This window comes from Gastrolobium bilobum, unplaced genomic scaffold (genome assembly GCF_033153095.1).
Source record: "Gastrolobium bilobum isolate Gb01-03AN ecotype WA unplaced genomic scaffold, APGP_CSIRO_Gbil_v1 utg5369, whole genome shotgun sequence".
NCBI lineage: Eukaryota > Viridiplantae > Streptophyta > Magnoliopsida > Fabales > Fabaceae > Gastrolobium > Gastrolobium bilobum.
Window position 1 is genome coordinate 323,130 of NW_026899621.1, and position 19,167 is coordinate 342,296.

Here is a 19,167-nt window from a genome sequence, read left to right on the forward strand (position 1 = left end):
ACGCGCGCACACACGCACTCTACTAGGATTGTTTGTCAATGGAGGAAGAAGAAGACCAGCAGAAGCTTCCAGATCTGGTGAAGGAACTGGTCCACCGATTGCTCTCTCAAAACGATTCCCAATCTCCAAACCCTAACTCCCCAGAATTCCAAAACTCTCTCCGCTACGCACTTCGCATACTCTCCAGCAGACTCACCCCCTCCGTCGCCCCCGACGCCGCCGCCATCGCCGACTCCATCAAGCGCCGCCTCGCCACCCAAGGTAGGTCCTCCGAAGCCCTCTCTTTCGCCGACCTCTACACCAAATTCGCTTCCAAAGCACAAAGCGTTAACAACAAATGGGCAGTTATTTACCTCCTCAAGATCATCTCCGAGGATCGCAAAACCCAATTCGACTCTGCTTCCGTTCTCTTGCCCAATTTGCCTTTCTCCGACAAACCCAGAGACAACAACAACAACAACAGCAGCAACAACAACAAGGGTTGGAACAACAATGGTGTCTTGTTGGTCGCCAAGGATCCCGAGAATCGACGCGACATTGCGTTTCGGGAGTTCGTGAATTTGGTTAAGGAAGAAAACGAGGTGTCCGAGGAGGTTCTGGTTCGGGATGTGCTCTATGCTTGTCAAGGTGTTGATGGAAAATACGTGAAATTTGAGAGCGAAAATAATGAGTATGCTTTGTCTGATTCGATTAGGGTTCCTAGAGCTACTAGGACTATGGTTAACAAGCTTTGTGAATTGGGGGGTTTGTTTAAGAAGGTTACTGGGTATATATGGCAAAGTATGGATGGGTTTCCGGTTGAAGAAGTGGGAACTGTTGGCCAAGCTTTCTGTTCTGCATTGCAGGATGAGTTGAGTGAGTATTACAAGTTGTTGGCAGTGCTTGAGGCACAGTCTTCGAATCCGATTCCTTTGGTGTCTGAATCCGCGAGTTCGGGTAATTATCTATCTTTGAGGAGATTAGCTGTTTGGCTTGCGGAACCAATGGTGAAGATGAAGTTGATGAGTGATTTGGTTGACAAGTGTAGGGTTTTGAGGGGAGGGGCTATGGCTGGTGCGATTCATTTGCACGCACAACATGGTGATCCACTGGTTCATGAGTTCATGAGGAGATTGCTGCAGAGGGTGTGTTCTCCACTGTTTGAAATGGTGAGGAGGTGGGTTCTGGAAGGCGAGTTAGAAGATGTCTTTGCTGAGTTCTTTATTGTGGGTCAGCCAGTGAAAGCTGAATCCCTTTGGAGAGAAGGATATAGGCTCCATGATGCCATGCTTCCTTCCTTCATTTCTCCTTCCCTTGCTCAGCGGATCTTGAGGACTGGGAAATCCATAAACTTCCTTCGTGTTTGTTGCGAGGATCGCGGTTGGGCTGATGCTGCCACCGAAGCTGCCACTGATACAGGGGCCACGGCAAGAAGAGGTGGTTTTGGGTATGGTGAAACCGATACCCTTGAATCCTTGGTCGATGAAGCTGCAAAGAGAATTGACAAGCATCTGTTGGATGTGATTTACAAGAGGTACAAATTCAAGGAACACTGTCTTGCAATTAAGCGGTATTTGTTGCTTGGTCAAGGTGATTTTGTGCAATATCTAATGGATATTGTTAGGCCCGAGCTTTCTGAGCCAGCTAACACTATAAGCTCTTTCAAACTTTCGGGATTGCTGGAAACTGCAATTCGGGCATCTAATGCTCAATATGATGACAGTGACATTTTGGATAGGCTCAGGGTCAAAATGATGCCACATGAAAGTGGTGATAGGGGCTGGGATGTATTTTCGCTGGAATATGATGCCAGAGTTCCACTAGATACTGTGTTCACGGAGTCTGTGATGGCAAGGTATTTGAGAATTTTTAATTTTCTGTGGAAGCTTAGAAGAGTGGAACATGCTCTTATTGGTGCCTGGAAGACCATGAAACCAAATTGTATTACTTCTCATTCCTTTACCAGATTGCAACATGCAGTGAAGATGCAGTTAGTTTCAACATTGAGGCGCTGCCAGGTTCTTTGGGTTGCAATTAATCACTTTATTTCAAACTTGCAATATTATATAATGTTTGAAGTCTTGGAGGTATCGTGGTCAAACTTTTTAAGTGAGATGGATGTCGCCAAAGATCTTGATGATCTACTTGCAGCTCATGAGAAATATCTACATTCCATTGTAGAGAAATCTCTCCTTGGAGAGCTTTCCCAGTCCCTTTACAAGTCACTGCTTGTAATATTTGATCTTATATTACGGTTTCGGAGCCATGCGGATCGGTTGTATGAAGGTATTCATGAGTTGCAATCGAGGTATTGTTCTTACTCTATCATCCCTATACCTTCCCCCACCTGTCCACCCCAAAAAACAAGCATTTTGCTCTGTTTGACATTTGGTCATGTGTTTGTGTTTGTTTCAGAATCACAGAATCCTCCCTATCCTCTCGGGACCAGAATAAATCACGAAAGCAACTGAATGCTAAGTCTGCGGAACAGGGATCCTGGATTGCTGATGGGAGGAAAGCCCTAACGCAGCGTGCTGGTGAATTTCTTCGAAATGTGGGACAAGATCTGGATGCAATTGCAGAGGAGTATTCATCATTGCAAGAGGAATTCATTTCTCAGTTGCCTGTACAGCAGCATGTTGATCTAAAGTTTCTCTTTTTCCGTCTTGACTTCAATGAATTTTATAGCCGGTTGTGTGCTAGTATAGGAAATTTGTGAATAAGGCTGAGGGTCAGGTTGAAGCATTGTTTATTCAAGAAGCTAAGGCATTAACAAAGCTTTGCAACGAGCTAACCTCCGTTGTGTGTTTGAGTGGAACAATTCTATTGGTGCTAACTTCCTTCAGACCAACCATTCCTTGGGTTATTAATTGACCATAGGTATGGTGGATATCTTAGTTTTCTCATTTTTTTCTTAATGTTTTCTATGGAGGATGTGACCTTCTCTTTCTTTCCAGGTAGTCAACTTTTGTGGTTTGCAAGGTAGTTTGTGGCGGATGTGAAGCTATTTATATTCCGATTGGATGCACGATGTGCGTAGTCACACGTAAGTATCTGAATACCTGATGATTTAGTTAGTTTTTTCTGCAACTTTTGCAAGCTGTGCTTTCAGAGATTGTTCATCTGTATCCTAGATTTTGTATTGGTTGAATGAAAATGGGTGTCTGAAAATCGAGTTTCTGCATTCTCTTGTATTTCGTCTGGTTTACTTTCTCTTCTCAGTCTGCAGCGTGCTTGAATTTTCGCCTTGTGGCAATAAAAATAAGGCCACAGGTGAATCAAGTATCAAGATGCTTGCCTTGCAATTCAATATGCTTCATACACATCTAAGGTAACGAAAGAGCTTCTTTTTTATTTTTTATAAGCTCAGGCTATAGAATTGAAGAGTGAAGCCTTACTTTGTTTGTTTGATGTAGCTACATGTGAATAATAGAGCTTATTAGTCGAGTAATTCATTTGACACATGCTTAAATATTAACAGTTGTCTATTCAACTTGGGAAACTGGGCGATGGAACTTGGTTGCTTTGCTTTTAGAAGGATTTTTCCTTTATTTTGGTGATTTATAACAAATCCGGAGTTCAGAATTGTTGAATGTTTAGTAGAAAATAGTTATCGGTTTGGCTGAAAATAATGGAGGTACAGGCAACTTTTGATGTCCGGGGTATCATGGGAAAGGTACGAGGGGTTGAATCATTCTGTAGAGTTTCTGAAAGATCAGACAGGAATAGAGGGAACGTGTTACAAAATAATAGTATTCTTAGGGCACTGAAGTTTTCCTTTTTTGGTACGAGTAGTCCACTTACTGAAGTTGTATCTAACCTGAAAAGTTATTTTGCCAAACCAGTGATATTCGAAGTTGGGCTACTCCAAAAGATACATTTACTCCAGTTAAATTAATTGCTAATTGGGTGTAAGTTTTTTTATTTTTACACCGGTGTAAGATCATTATTCCCCTGTTATTATTGGGTAAACATATATAATTTTGTCAGAAGTCTGAGTTACCTACAATCTGAGCTAAATTTGACATAGGTTAAATTATTAACAGGTTCAACTAGCATGTGTAATTCATGGTTCAGATATTGGTTTTTAATTCCGGTCCTGTTTTAGATAGATGCGGATGACACAATCCTTTTCTATTTTCTCAGGTAAAAGTTAAGTTGTCTGGAAACTGCTTGGTTCCTAACGATTGAGTTATGTTGCATATGCACTAGTAATCATCATTGTATAAGGATTGACAACTGGCTCTTTTATCGATTCGATAAATAATCCGATTACTTTCATAGTTATCAATTTTCATAAAAGGAGGGTAATGCTATATAAGCAGCATTGTATTAGCGAAAATCGTCATACATATCTTCATCAATAGGTTAATCTTAGAATTCGTGCATCATGTCTGAAAAACACTTTCACACGCACGATACATCTGTTGTCTCTTCCAGTGTTTTTCATAAAGCACCCTCCTTTATATAGTTGGTTGTGCAAGTAATATTATTTGTAATTGTTTACGTGATAGGAATGGCTCTATTGACAAAAAATGTTGACAAATAGATCGATAAACACCATGAAATGTAATGTCATATGTTGGATGAAATAATTATAGTATTGAAAAGAGATGGGTGGAGCTGTGTTTGGAATCAGGGATGATCTTCGGATATTCACATGTTGATAATGCCTCAGCATATCTTTTGTCTCTTTCTATTTCATTTTAAGTGTTCACATTACATTTTTCTTAATCTCTCCGATGTGATAGTCTGAAATAGTACGAATAAAAACTACAATGATCACGGAAGCGAATGTGTTGAGTATCTCGAAGATTTGAACTTATTTCCTCCTTGGGGAACGCAGTCAATTGTTATACAATACAGTTAAAATCAATTTACATTTAGTTTTAAAATTTTAGAACAAAAATTACCAATACCTTGAATAAAATTGAATTTTTCTTTATACTAACCATCACAAAGAAAGAGTAACAGCATTGATGCAGTGATTAACAGCTGTACACGCATGTGCTTATTAAGTTCAAAGGTGATAGGACACGATTTTACTATTTTTCTATGGTGACTACACGGAGCGCATTTTCCATATTACGTTCATACTACAGTGGTATATACTACTGTTTCTCACAATCAAACACCTATATTTAAAACAATATTTTTTCTTACATATTACTATATAAGCATTGATGTTTGATTTTTACTTGAAGGATATATGAAAAAGTGGGGGAAACAGGAATATTGTAGAAATTTCCGACTACACGTTGGAAATTTACGTAATCTGCTAACTATCAATCTCACCCAGCGACTTATCTCCATCAAATTACTGCTTCGCTATAATGGTGGCCTGAGAGTGTTTCTTGGAGCACTAATCCAAGGGGTACCCGCAATGGCAAATCTCCACAAAGCGTTGACATGCTCTGGCAAAGCGTATTGGATACCAACACGTGGACCTACCAGTATGTTTTCTGGCTCTGGACCATCTAAGAGTTCCAAACCACCTACATCACACACCCTTTCCCCTTTTGAGAAACCATTGATGATCCATTTGTCAATTTTACATTTGGGACGCTGGAATTATAAGCTTACCAGGAGTATAAAGAGAATGGTTGGACCATTCCGTTGAAAGAGCCAGTGCCTGACCAACCTAAGATTTGGGAGAACATTCAAATTAATCAATTTCGGAAACTATAGTGATGTAAAGAATCATCTCCATAATCGTCAAAAAGATCATAGTGAATTCTATTTCACCAGAACGCGATGCAAATAAAAATTGCATTTTACAAATGAGGCAACCTTCTAAAACCCTCATGCGAGATATTTTATTTCGGTGCTTCTAAGTTCTGATTATTTATGGACACGACTTCTATAAACTTAAAGGAGGGTAAGCATAATCTTTGAAAACTTTATTACAAAGAATGGACCTTGTACGGAAATAGCCAAAGTATTAAACTTAATAAACTGGACGACAAACTATTCACAAATCATAAGCATGTAAAATCATAACCGATGAACAATTTACAAATCTAAGATACAATGGTATCAAACTATTAACTGATCATTATTAATGAAGGAACAATTTCTTTTTTTCTTTTCTTTTTTTAATCTCAATAAGATTTTTGCCAAGAAAATGGCAAGTTTGTAACTGCAGCTACTTTGTATTTTATGAACAAAACTTCCAATATTGACTAATTGATGGTAAAACACTAAAATGTAGATAACTTTTACTTGATAACTCAAATGGTAGTGCAAAACATTAACCGAATTATTTTCCTCAAAAGCATCTCAAACAGATGAAAACGAGGGAGGGAAAGAAACTAACCTTTCCAGGACCGGTAAGAAGTATAGGTTTCTCAGTCTTCTGACCTCGGCGCTGTTGAATGACATCCAATCCTGTGATATCGTTGAATATTATGAAGTAAATCTAAATAATTATATGCAAAATTTCCTTATAATGAACACCAGTAAAGAGATTGGAGTCTTTCTGCAAGAGTTAATTGAATTATTACTGATCTGAGAGGGAAAAGAGAATGATAGGTTATTGTAACAACGATGCTGAACATATACTGAAAGCCCCACCTTTCCAATTAACCAGTCAGTTTCCAGCTTTGGCTTACCCATAAGAGTAATAGTTGCACCTGCATTTTATTAACACACTTCTCTGGAAATCCACACTATATGACACTCAGAGTTCAAGTGCAACTTTTATCAAAGTAGTCCATTTTGTACACAACCGAAATAAGCTACAATCTACAAGCTTGTGATGATTTATTGTATTGCACCCAACAAAACCATTACCTAACGAGTCATCTCTTAAAGCTCTTGTTTTGTTTTCCTTTTAAAGAGAAATATGAATAATGTATTCATTTTAAGAACTCACTGGCATGACCTAGAATAACTAGTCATCATTTATCTCTTTAATTTATTCATCCATAAACTGAATCAATAACACAAAAAAACATCTTAAGGGCCCAGGATGAGGCCTAATTTATCAAGTTAGTGGTACTCTAAATTAAAAGTAGGCAACGGAGTATGAGTTCCTTCCAAAGAGACTCATCAACAAGCACACAGAGTGTTGAAGATTTATTCGGCAAGCAGGGTATGATAGATGGACTAAACGGCAAAGAGCAAAAACTAAACAGAATGGTTTATTTATAGCATACTTATGAGGTATTTACTAGTTAGCATTACCACTAATGGGAGCACAAGAACGTATCAAAACAGCAGCACCAACTCCTTCCTTGTCAGCAACAACATTCAGCATTATGTGGAGACCATAGCAAAGATAAACATACGCATTCCCACCTGGTCCAAACTGCAAAATAGGAACAACCACACAACAACATTACTCCAAAAACCTCAGTTATCATCTTCAAACTATCAATAAACGATATAGAACTTTAAATAAAATAAAAAAGAGAGTGTGAAATAAAGGAAGCATCTTACAACAGGGGCAGTTCTTGGAGTAATTCCAAACCTACCATGACAAGCTGAATCATTTGGTCTATATGCTTCAACCTGTCTGATACAAATACAAACCAAACCACATTGTTACCAACAGTCAACAGACACACACAGAAGATGCACACTTAGACACACCACACGTGCACGTATTAACGATTCCCAATATACCCAATGGACCAAACTATGTTATAAAAATCAAAGAACCAAAATTTTGAAGAGGTGAAGGACCGTACCTCAGTAATCTGAAGAACGACGTCGTCTCTGCGAAGAAACTTACCAAGCAAACGAGGGGCAAGGTCCAACGCATCGATTTGAAAGAAATCGCGGGGCAAAGTTTCCATCTTTTTGGAAGATATGTCTGATTCTGATGACTCGGGTTTAGCGCTCAGCTTCACTGATTTGGAACGCCGAGTTTTCTCCGCCGGTTCGGTTGGTGGAACCGGAAATCCCGGTTTAGCGACTCGTTTGAACCGCTGCGTTCGCTTCTTCATAACGCTGCCGCGGAAACAGAACGAATCAAACAAAGTGGATGAAGAAGTTGACTCGCGCTCTATGGCAGTTTTGGTGGGTGGCAAAGACATGCCGCATAGTTGCATATGCAATGCCACTGCAACTTTACGATTTGTGGTAACTTAATTAACCTAAGTAGAAAGTTACAGTGTGTTTGGTAGAAGGGTATAAAAAAAGATTACTGTAAATTTTCTTTTGGTAAACGTCAATTATTATGTTTGGTAGGAGTAACAAAAATCAGTTCTCGAATATTCAAAGTTTATCGGTAATTTAATTTACAAAGAAAAGTCACTATTCAGATTACCAAAAAGAATATGATAATTCAAAATTTTAAGTAAAGGAAAAGCACAACAATAATTTTTGAGCCAAAAATATCTCAACACACATCAAAACCTAGATCCAATCTATCAATTACAAAAGTAAGAATAGTTTGGGGTTATTTTTGTAAAATAATCTTATATTCCAAGTCATATTTCGTTCTAAACCAAACATGGAATCAGTAATATTTACCCAATATTCTCGGTAATATTTTGGCGAACCAAACACATTTTTCGTAACATTCCGAGTAAACTCAATTTCTAGTGTATTCCCAGTAATCGTGATTTCCGGATACCAAAAAATTTCTCTTGTACCAAACACACCCTGGGCGTTTGGTATGAGAAATATTTTTTTTTTACCGAGAAAAAAAAAGATTGTTAGGGATTTGGTAGGAAATTTTTTATTCCGGGTAAGTTATGAAAAAAGTGTTTGGTTAACCAAAATTTTACTGGAAAAGTTGAGTTATTTTACTGATGCTATGTTTGGTTGATAGTAAAATATTGATGAGAATGTGAATTGAAATTACCAAAATATCAAAGACCATGGGCAATCTCTTTACACATGATGTCATATATTACAAGGGTATTTTTGACTCAATATATTACATTCAAAATCCAAGACCATGGCAAAAAAAATACCAAAGATTAAGTGGGATAATATTTTGCCTTTGTGTAGTTGAAAAAGAAAATACTGGGAAAAATGTTTACGGGCATTTTGTCACAATACTCATACCAAACATGGTAAATAAATATTCTCCACCCCACTTTCCCATCATTCCATACCAAATCCCCATACCAAACACCCCCTTAAGGTAATATCTTTTGGTATCTTAATTCATATTTTTAAAAGAAAAAGAAAAAGAAAATTGTATTCTTGAAATATGAATGTATTTGGTTGTGTTGGATTTTCATGAAATGTAGAGCATTCCAATCTGGAGAACTTTCAAAAAAAATTTCAAGGGTTTTGTTGGTTTCTTTTGAGACAAATAGAAGTTAAACTATTGTTAAATAAGAGGGATATGTTATTCTACTTATCTCTTTTTATGGTTATTTTACCTATTAATTTTTAATATCGTTAGATCAAAATTTCAAGAGTATAGAAAAATGATAAATGTTAGTTGAAATTCTGATCCAACGACATCAAAGAGTGACAGACATGAAAAAAAGATAGGTGAAAAAAAAAATAAATGGCTTTGATAATTTCACATGACCAAATCATGTGAAAACTCCATATGAAAGGATCTACTCTTAGGACAAATTCCTTTTCGTAAAAACACATACAAGATTCGTCACCACAAAAAGGATGAGAATGATAACCCCACCGTTAACTGCTTCAATTGAATAGTAATAAAATTACATGTCGTAGTTTAACATTTACATGTCTTTAAAACAATACAACAAAAATTTAAAATCAAAATAAAGTTTTGTCTATATTTAATAGTTTACATTAATATTCTATTTCATGCAAATCCTAAAAAAATCAAATATGATTATATTCAATAATACATTTATTTATAATAAGAATAAAGATATTAAATAGTTTACCTTTCATAATATTTAGGGTTAAAAAAAGAACCAAGCCAAACACATGAAATTCTTAAAAAAAAAAAAACACCAATAATAAGAAGACTCAAATTGGTGGTGGATTTGAAGGTGTTAAAAAAAAAAAACACCAATAATAAGAAGACTCAAATTGGTGGTGGATTTGAAGGTTGAGCACCAAATGATGAAGTGATTTTGAGCACCTAATGATTAAATAAGAAAGAACCATATGACTATATGCATATAATAGACGGTTTGGGGGGGTGGGGGGTTGTGTTCGAAGAAAATAAGCATAGATGATTTGGAGATATAAGATTCATATAGAGAAAGTATATAATGCAAAAATATTTTGGAATTTGAGGATTCAAGGTTCATACAAAGAGAAATTATAAGCTAATGGTAATAAACTTTAGACAAGGGAGTAATTTTGTTTAAATTTCATTCACAGTGTAGTTTTATTGGATTTCATTTCAATTGGTAGTTAGGAGTTATTTTTTGTGTGGTGTGTTTCAATTGTGCCTATTATTGTTAAAATGCCATCAAGGGTAGCGAAATGCAAAAGAAGAAAAGCATACCAATATCCCCCTTCTAATTTCTTTATCTCTATCTTTCCCAAATCTTCTCCTATTCCTTAATTCTCTTCCTAATTTTGATGTTTCTCTCTGTAATCTCCTTTCTCTCCTTTGGTTTTCTCATTTGTTTATCTAATTAGTAAAATGGTTGCTACAAATGGTGATTTCATTGTTTACTCCCCCTTATTGCCCTTGGATTCTTCTCTTACCTTCGAGCAGTAACTGATTATCTCAAACTTCAGATCCAAGCTCTCTAGCATTATATGCACATATCCACGCAAAGATAGGCCCAAATGCTCTATGCCCTCGAGTAAGAATGGTATCGTTGGCTAGATCTCTTTCAAGATGAGTGTAGATCCACCTTAAGTTATACCTTTCGGGTTGGTCGTAGTTCAATATGACTTTGTCAGAAAGCGAACCACAAACTATCACCACCAATTATATGGCCCTTGCAAGGACCACCCCCACACATGGTTGTGTAGATGCTTCCATAACCATTGCTAAGTTTCCTGGTCAAGACGACTTGGCTCAGGCTTGGATGGAAGATGAATGAGGAAAAATGTGTATGAGAAACCAGGGGAAGAAGAAAGCAGCACATGTGTAGTAGGGAAGCAAGATGGGGAAATATTACAAATGAACCATATCCAACATACGCCTAACCCAAATTACTCAACCACTGTAATTGATATTTATAACTTTGAGGTGTGACTACAAGGGGTGGCAATTGAGACACAATGATTGGTCTAATTCAAACTCTAATAATTGTGAAGCCTTATCAATGGTCGTGACTTGTGATTGAACCTATCGTAACAACCCATCTATCTCCGATATCTAGTCATCCATTTTAAATTTTCTCTATCAGGATCATTCTTTGTGTACCTGGACCACCATTTATTTGGTGGTCCGTTCTCACAATAGGGAGGAACAAAAGGGAAAAGGGAATTTTTGTGTGTGGATAAAACTAGAATTTTCTTTTTGAACTTTGTGAGAGGGAGCACCCAATCATTTAATGATCCTGAACCATTTTAAATTTTTTCCATCTAGTGAGTCTTGAAATGTAGTAAGTGATTGAGCACAATTAATGTCATTTACATATGCACGTTGTGATTCAGCGTTCTTAACCACTTATGTCGTGTATTTTAATTGCTGTAACTCAACATCTCGAGGACGAGGTTATTTGAAATGGTAGAATGTAGCAACTCAAATAAATTTAATATTTTTAAAATACCAACTATTAGATAAACTTCATCATTGTGATGAACTAATAAAATATTAACTACCAAAGTATTATTACAAAACAAATATATGTCCATTTTAAGTAACAAATATTTAAATTTTTTATTTAAATATAAATTAATCAAATAATTTATTTGAAACTAAATTTTAAAAAAAATACGGGCCAATAAATTAATATAAATAATCCACAATCAACATAAAACTACGTTACTCATAATTTTCAAGTTGAATTAGACTTAGCCGACTCTCTTTTGAATCACAATTCGCTAGCCAAAATAATATTCCTATCCATATATGCCTCATTGTGAAGAACACTTTATATATAAATTATTGATTTCATATAAGTTAAATTATTATGTAGCTTTATACATTTTAGGATTTTTTAAGCAGATTTTCATAGTATAAATTTTTTTAACAAGGTTCTTATGGTCTATGCAATTTTTATTGTGTGATTAACAATTAGTTTTGACTTGTATATGAATTTGTATTTTGACAAATTAGTTTACACTTTCTTTTTTTGTATTTCAATTAATTTATATTTATATTTTGATGAATTATGATAAATTTGTGTATTTTAAAAAATTGATAAAAAACAAAAAATAAAAAGTTCAATCTAAAGTAATTTTTTTTCGGTAGACAAAAGGGTCAGGGCCCAAAACAAACCCAAAGATAAATAAAAACAAAACACAAAAATAAACTACAGCTACCCTATCAAGAGTAAACCACTACACAGTTTCTAGCAACAACAACAAGATCAGCCAAGTATAGTAGATGTATTCCACGCGGAGGTTCCCGAAGCATTATCTGGTCATTTTGTTCCCTATCATCCAAAATAAAGTTTGCTAGCCAATCCGCACATATATTCCCTTCCCTATACGTATGTTGAATCCTTACCTGCCAGGCTTTGTTAAGCTATGTCGTATACGAGAAACAAGTTGAATCTCACAGACTGCTGCACTTCTGGAAGTGAGCACAGTGATTGCACTAGATGAATCACTTTCTGAAATCACATTCTGAAATCACATTCTGAAATCACATTTTGGTATCCTTCATTCCACGCCACTTCCAAACTGCAAATGATACCCTATAACTCAGCTTTATAAGATGAGCAACAACCTAACCTTTTTGCAAATCCACATAACCAATTGCATCTTGCATCCCGAATCAGACCTCCACAAGCAGTAGATCCAAGATTGCCATGAGTCGCACCATCAGAGTTTATTTTAACAGATCCAACCTCAGGGAATTGCCAACATATACTAGTATTTATACTACTTGTTCTTGCTAGTCTATCATCCACCCCCACTTTCACTTTTTCCACATCCAGAACTAACTCTTTAATTGTCTAAACCTTGATATCCAAAGAATGAGCCTCCCCATGTAGTACTACATTCCTCCAGTGCCATAATTTCCAACATGTTAGAATGAAAATGGTTATCCAAGAAAATGATGACCCCTGAGAAGTACCAATGTTAATATTATTTGATGGCCACATCGAAGAATCATCTGTGAAGAAACCAGAGATGTACAGATCGGCCTTTAGCTTCAACCAAACCTGTTTAGCCTTCCCACAATCTCTTAAAGCATGAATAATTGATTCAGTTTCAAGCCTGCAACATGGACAATTAGGATTAGAATCACCTCATTGTGAAATTTTAAGTCTTGTCAATAACCTATTATGCAAAATTTTCCACATGAATTTTTTTGGTTTTTTAGGTCCCTTCCAAGCCCACAGCCTTTGCCATATCTTCCTAGCCTCCTCATCAACATTCTTATGCCGGGACAAGCTATGATATAAAGAGCTTATTGAAATCTTAGCCTCCCCATTATTTGACCACACTTTCTTATTAGGTCTATCTTCTGGAATCAGTGGTAGTGTACTCTAAATGGCAGCAATAACAGTATTTGGTAACCAATTTTATTTTTTTTGGAGTTACCCAACCCTAATTACCTCTTTGAGGCGAGTTGGCTCCCTCCGGTATCCCCACAAGCTTTGACTCTTTGAGACGGCTATGGGACTAATCCGGAGTGCGGGGGTCAGTGATGGCTAAAGGTTCAGCCCCCTCCCCAAGAATGCATTCAACGGGAATCGAACACATGTCCAACCCCACTAACTCAGCGCCAAGGAACCAACTGAGCTGCACCCATTGGGTTTTTGGTAACCAATTTCTAAGCTCATCAAATCTCCAGGTTCCCATTGTGGTAACCATGTCAGCAACCTTGGTATTAATGTCGAAAATCAGTTCCCCATTGGGAATTAGCTCTTGTAGGGGACCTACATTTTGAAGCTACTTATCAGACTAGAAACTCACCTCTCTTCATTTACCAAACGTCCATGATAGCTGCCCTTCCATTTCAGACCAAATTCTACAGAAATTTTTCCAGAAATTTGAATCACCATTTCGAGAGACAAATGGCATAGAGCTTATGTTATTGTTTACGTATTTTGCTTGAAGCACTTGAGTCCATAACTGATGAGGATCAGATTTGAACATCCACGCTCTTTTTGCTAAAAAAGCACGGTTCATCTATTTTAATTTTCTGAAACCCAAACCACCATTTAATTTGGGCAAGGTAATCACATCCCAACTGATCAGATGATGTTTCTTATTGTTCTACGTATCTCCCCATATGAAGCGTCTTTGAAGCCTCTCAATTTCATCACAAACCGACATCGGAAGCATGCAGCTTTGCATATGAAAAAATGGAATGTTGCCATTACCGACTGAGCAAGTGTTATACGACTTGCTTGAGATAAGCATTGTCTTTTCCAGTTGCTCATTTTTTCCTTTACCCGCTCAACTATTCCATCATATAAGCTTCTCTTCACACGCTCATGTTGCATCATTGAGCCCAGATAACGCCCAACATTCTTAACTCTTTTAAAACCACTAACCTGAACAATCTTGTTAATAGTCTCTTTAGAGGCATTTTTTGAGAAGAAAACACTTGTCTTCTCCACATTTAATTTTTGACCTGGCAATTCTTCAAATAAGTTTAAGCATTTGAGTAGAATGTAAATTTGCTCCTCACTTGCTTCCATGAAAACCATCAAATCATTAGCAAAAGCTAAATGTGAGATCCATGGACCCTTCTTTCCATCACGCATAGGCTTCCAGAGTTCTCCTTTCATAGCAGTATCAATGATATGTGTTAATTTCTCTATGGCCATCACAAATATATATGGAGATAGTGGATCTCCTTGGTGAAGACCTCTAGAAGGACATAAATCATCAGTCTTCCATCCATTCCACAAGACATTGACGATGGACGAAGATACACATTGCATTATCAACTTGACTATGGCATCAAGGATATGGATTTCTTCCAATGTCTTCCTCATGAACCGCCATCTAACCCTATCATATGCCTTGACAAGGTCAATCTTAATGGCCATAAAAGCTTTCCTTCCCCTCATTTTACTCATTGAATGAATGAGCTCTTGCACAAAACTAACTTGGGATGGGGATATAATCTTATCCATCATAGGTTTTAGTCTCCTTACAATTACTTTAGGCATAATTTTATAGAGAACTGAACATAATGATATTGGACGAAATTGAGAATAGATTCAGGCCTTTTAATTTTCAGAATCAGCACTAAAAAGGTATGGTTTACCTTAGCAATCTTTTTCGGTGTGCACCACGTTTCTTTAACAACATTACAAACCTGCACTTTAATTTGATTCCACCGTCTTTAATAGAATACAACAGGGAAACCATTCGATCCTGCTGCTTTAATTGCCCCCATGGAAAATAAACATTTCATAATTTCCTGATTACAAGGGGTAGTGGTCATTCTATTCAGCTCAATCGAAGACATCGAAGGCCAGCAATTTTATGATGTTAGCCATCTTCTATCATTTATCTTTTCACTAGATAGCTGTCTATAAAAGTTACAAACATGATGCTTCAAGTCGTTTGGTTCTTCAATCCACTGATTCAAATCATCTCTCAACTTTGAAATCTTGTTATTACTCTTACAAATTATTGTTTTAAGGTGATAAAATATAGTATTTTTATCACCATATTCGATCCATTTTTGTCTCGATTTCTGGAACCAAATGAGCTCTTCTTGATCAAGTGTAATGTTCAAATTTTGCTGCAACTATTCCTCAATTTCCTGCAACTCACGTCAATCACTACTTTCCCTCCTTTTTTGAATATTGGCAATATTCTGCAACAAAGTTTTCTTTCTTCTGTTAATATCACCAAAAATCTCCTTATTCCATCTTTGAAGATGGTGCGCAAAATTGGGTAGCATACAAGTTATCTCTTCAGACTTCTTCCACTTTTCCTCCATTAGACTATCAAAACTAGGATGATCCATCCAAGTCGCTACAAACCTGAAAGGTCTTTGCTTCCAGTGTTGAGATTTTCTAGCCAAATTTAGAAGAAAATGATTGTGATCAGATAGAACCCTTGGAAGAGCACGTGCTTTAGCATCTTCAAATTCAACCCTCCATTGAAGATTGGCACAAATTATATCGAGTTTCTTATAAACTTTATCAAGATTATTCCACTTTGGTCCCTGCCACGTGAACTTAGCACCAGTAACATCAATATCCATTACCTGACAGTTATCCAAGAAAGATTGGAATCTCCTATATTTCGCTAAATCCGAATTAGAGCCACCTTTCTTCTCACTGCTACATATTATGTCATTAAAGTCACCGGCCATGATCCATGGCTCATTTATGGACTGGCTAAGATGGGACACAGTTTTTCACATTTCATGTCTATTTCCTTCTTGCGGGCTTGCTTATACAACAATACATATGAACTTTTTGTAACCTTCCACTTCGATGAACATGTGAATGAATTGGTTGGCTTGACAGATGGACTACACTTTGGCTTTTTTTGAGCTCCACATAACCCATACACCTCCAGCAAACCCATTAGCTTCTTCCACAATTATCTCATCAGAACATAATTTTTTCATAATCTTGTCACTATTAACACCAGGCATGCGTGTTTCCGATAAAATAACAATACAAGTTTTATGTTTGTCCATCAAGAGCCTAAGAGAACGACCAATCTAAACTAATTTAAAATAATATAAAATAAGAACTTTTTTTCATTCAAAAAATATTTAAAATGCTTTTTTAATATACAAAATCACCTTAAAATTAATATTTTAAGTCAATAAAATTGATCTAGTGGTAAGATATAAAATAGTTGTTATGATATATAAATTTAAACCTCAGTGTTATCATTATATAAAAAAGGGAAAAACTACTCTTATACAATATAAGAGTAGTTTTATCTCCTACACACCTATTGAAAATCGTGACACTATTTTTTTTTTTTTAAATGGCGGACCCCACCATATATATCTTTACAACATGAGAGAAGATCTCTCATCTAACATAAGATTAAATGAACCCTATAAAAAAATATATAAATTAAATTGCCTGATTGAACTGGTTAAATAATAAATAATTATATTTTCGATTCAAATATTAATAAGCTGAATCACAATTCAGTCAAAATTTAACCAATTCAACCAATAGAATCAAGAATCATACTCTTATTAACAAGGGCACTGCTATCCCTATTCCAAGTTGTGTGGTCTTTCTAGATCCTTCCTTTCAATTCCAAACACAATTTTCTTTGTTCGTTCTTTCTAGACCTTTCCACACACCACGCAAACTTCCATTTAAATTTAATCCCATTTCATTTTTCCTCCACATCTGAATCCACTCCAATCTCTTTGCGACATTTCCACAAACACTTTGCGTGCGTATTTGTTCGATGGCGAGGTACGGCGAGGGAGACAAACGGTGGATCGTGGAGGAGAGACCCGACGGTACTAACGTTCACAACTGGCACTGGGCTGAGACTAATTGTATGGAATGGTCTAGAACTTTCTTCACCAACCTTCTTTCTGACCTCATTGTCCTTGACGGCGAGGGCAACCTCTTCATCAAAACCACCACGCTCCGCAACCTCAACGGCGAGGCTTACGTCAACATCCGTAAGGGTAAGATCATCCCCGGCTACGAGATCAGCCTTACCCTCGCCTGGGAAGGCGAGGCCAAGGATTCCGAAGGCAAATCCTTGCTCAAGGTCGACGGCACCGTCGAAATCCCTTACATCTCCGACGAGAACGCCGATGAGGACCCAGACCTCAGGGTCACCGTCAACGACGAGGGACCCGTTGGTAAGAGGCTCAAGGAAGCCATGCTTTCCAAAGGGAAGCCCTTGATCCTCGAGAAAGTTAAGGTTTGGGTTCAGAGCATGGCCAAAGGTGGTCCTGTTAAGGACGAGTTGGATACCAAGAAGGCGTCGCCGGCGCCGGCGCCGGCGCAGCAGAATCAGAATCAGAATCATGAGCCGGTACCGGTTGCAACTGCCGCGAAAAGGGATGGTTCGTCGGAGAAGAAGGAGAGCAAGAAGGGGCGGAAAAGTATTAGCTTGACGGAGAGGTTCAATTGCAGAGCGAGGGATTTGTATGAGATATTGTTGGATGAGAACAGGTGGAAGGGTTTTACGCAGAGCAATGCTAGGATCAGTAAGGAGGTTGGTGGTGAGTTCAGCATTTTTGATGGGTCTGTGACTGGAACTAATATGGAGTTGCAAGAAGGTAAATTGATTGTGCAGAGATGGAGGTTTGGAAGCTGGATCGACGGGGTCCAGTCTCTGGTAAGTTTTTTCGTTGGTTGAATGTTGAATCACACATTACTAGGCCTAGCATCATTGTTATGATTACGAGTGGTGATTAATATTTTGCAGGTGAGGCTTGTATTTGAGGAGCCTGAACCGGGAGTTACTGTTATCAAGCTGACGCATACTGATGTGCCTGAAGAAGACCGGTGAGTGTTTGATTTGGATTGGTTTTTAAGGAATCTTTGTTTTGTTTTGTTTTTGCCTAATTTACTGTGATGGTTGTTTCTTAATGCAGGTATGGGAATGCCACTGTGGTGGAGAACACTGAAAGGGGATGGCGGGATCTTATTTTCCAAAGGATACGTGCAGTTTTTGGTTTTGGAATTTGAGGTTTTCCGAATAGCCTTTCATGTGTTGTAGAATTGAAGGATTTTGATATTTTTAAAATTAATGGATTGATACTGGATATTGTGAACCGCAATGCTCGTGGTTATTTATTGAAAGAGTGTCTTCTGAGATACTTTTATGCCTCTATATGTTCTTTAATACTTTATGCATCTGCCTCTGTGCAATAGGATGTTTCTTGCTTTATCTATGTCTAGTTTGAATGTGATTTGTCGTTGGTATGGTTATTTGTTACTGTTGTTATGCATTGAATCGGTTGAAAAGTCACCTTGCTTTAAACTGTACCTCGCCCTGTGCAGAATTAGAGGGGATTATTTGATTATAGGGTAAATTTCCCCGGCCACATGTTTTTAATTCATATTTATGAAACTTCTCGTATAATCTTAACGAAGATTCTTGTATTATCACTATTTGATACAAAGGAGTTAACCTTTTTGCGACTTGGATGATGCCTACCATGAACTTAGAAATGAAGTCCTATTGTTTGAACTCTGCTGGCTGTATCATTTTAGCAAAATATTTTCAGTACTACGGATGTTG

General features: G+C 37.1%; 4 protein-coding genes across 7 annotated transcripts; 2 read left to right on the top strand and 2 right to left on the bottom strand.

The window, feature by feature from the left end:
• Nucleotides 1-4,098, top strand: LOC133292034 (gamma-tubulin complex component 3). Of its 3 annotated transcripts, XM_061490406.1 has the most exons (5): nt 1-2,287; nt 2,395-2,859; nt 2,937-3,025; nt 3,202-3,310; nt 3,461-4,098. In XM_061490406.1, exons 1-2 carry the CDS (start codon nt 39-41, stop codon nt 2,696-2,698), a joined length of 2,553 nt encoding a protein of 850 aa, XP_061346390.1. In that variant the 5' UTR covers nt 1-38; the 3' UTR covers nt 2,699-2,859; nt 2,937-3,025; nt 3,202-3,310; nt 3,461-4,098. The 3 variants fall into 3 exon arrangements, with proteins under 3 accessions (XP_061346390.1, XP_061346389.1, XP_061346388.1); XM_061490405.1 differs by having other exon boundaries at nt 3,202-4,098; XM_061490404.1 differs by lacking the exons at nt 3,202-3,310; nt 3,461-4,098 and having other exon boundaries at nt 2,937-3,186.
• Nucleotides 4,099-5,138: 1,040 nt separating this feature from the next.
• On the bottom strand, nt 5,139-8,012 carry LOC133292053 (DNA-3-methyladenine glycosylase). Its single transcript, XM_061490432.1, has 6 exons — nt 7,671-8,012; nt 7,420-7,491; nt 7,165-7,288; nt 6,296-6,366; nt 5,563-5,620; nt 5,139-5,474 (listed from the first exon to the last, which is right to left on the bottom strand). Exons 1-6 carry the CDS (start codon nt 7,926-7,928, stop codon nt 5,308-5,310), a joined length of 750 nt encoding a protein of 249 aa, XP_061346416.1. The 5' UTR covers nt 7,929-8,012; the 3' UTR covers nt 5,139-5,307.
• Nucleotides 8,013-15,748: 7,736 nt separating this feature from the next.
• On the bottom strand, nt 15,749-16,294 carry LOC133292014 (uncharacterized). Its single transcript, XM_061490385.1, has one exon. It carries the CDS (start codon nt 16,292-16,294, stop codon nt 15,749-15,751), a length of 546 nt encoding a protein of 181 aa, XP_061346369.1.
• Nucleotides 16,295-17,238: 944 nt separating this feature from the next.
• On the top strand, nt 17,239-18,752 carry LOC133292032 (uncharacterized). Of its 2 annotated transcripts, XM_061490402.1 has the most exons (4): nt 17,239-17,527; nt 17,645-18,258; nt 18,349-18,428; nt 18,518-18,752. In XM_061490402.1, the coding sequence occupies exons 1-4, from the start codon at nt 17,368-17,370 to the stop codon at nt 18,609-18,611; spliced, it is 948 nt and encodes a 315-aa protein (XP_061346386.1). In that variant the 5' UTR covers nt 17,239-17,367; the 3' UTR covers nt 18,612-18,752. The 2 variants fall into 2 exon arrangements, with proteins under 2 accessions (XP_061346386.1, XP_061346385.1); XM_061490401.1 differs by having other exon boundaries at nt 17,246-18,258.
• Nucleotides 18,753-19,167: the final 415 nt, after the last annotated feature.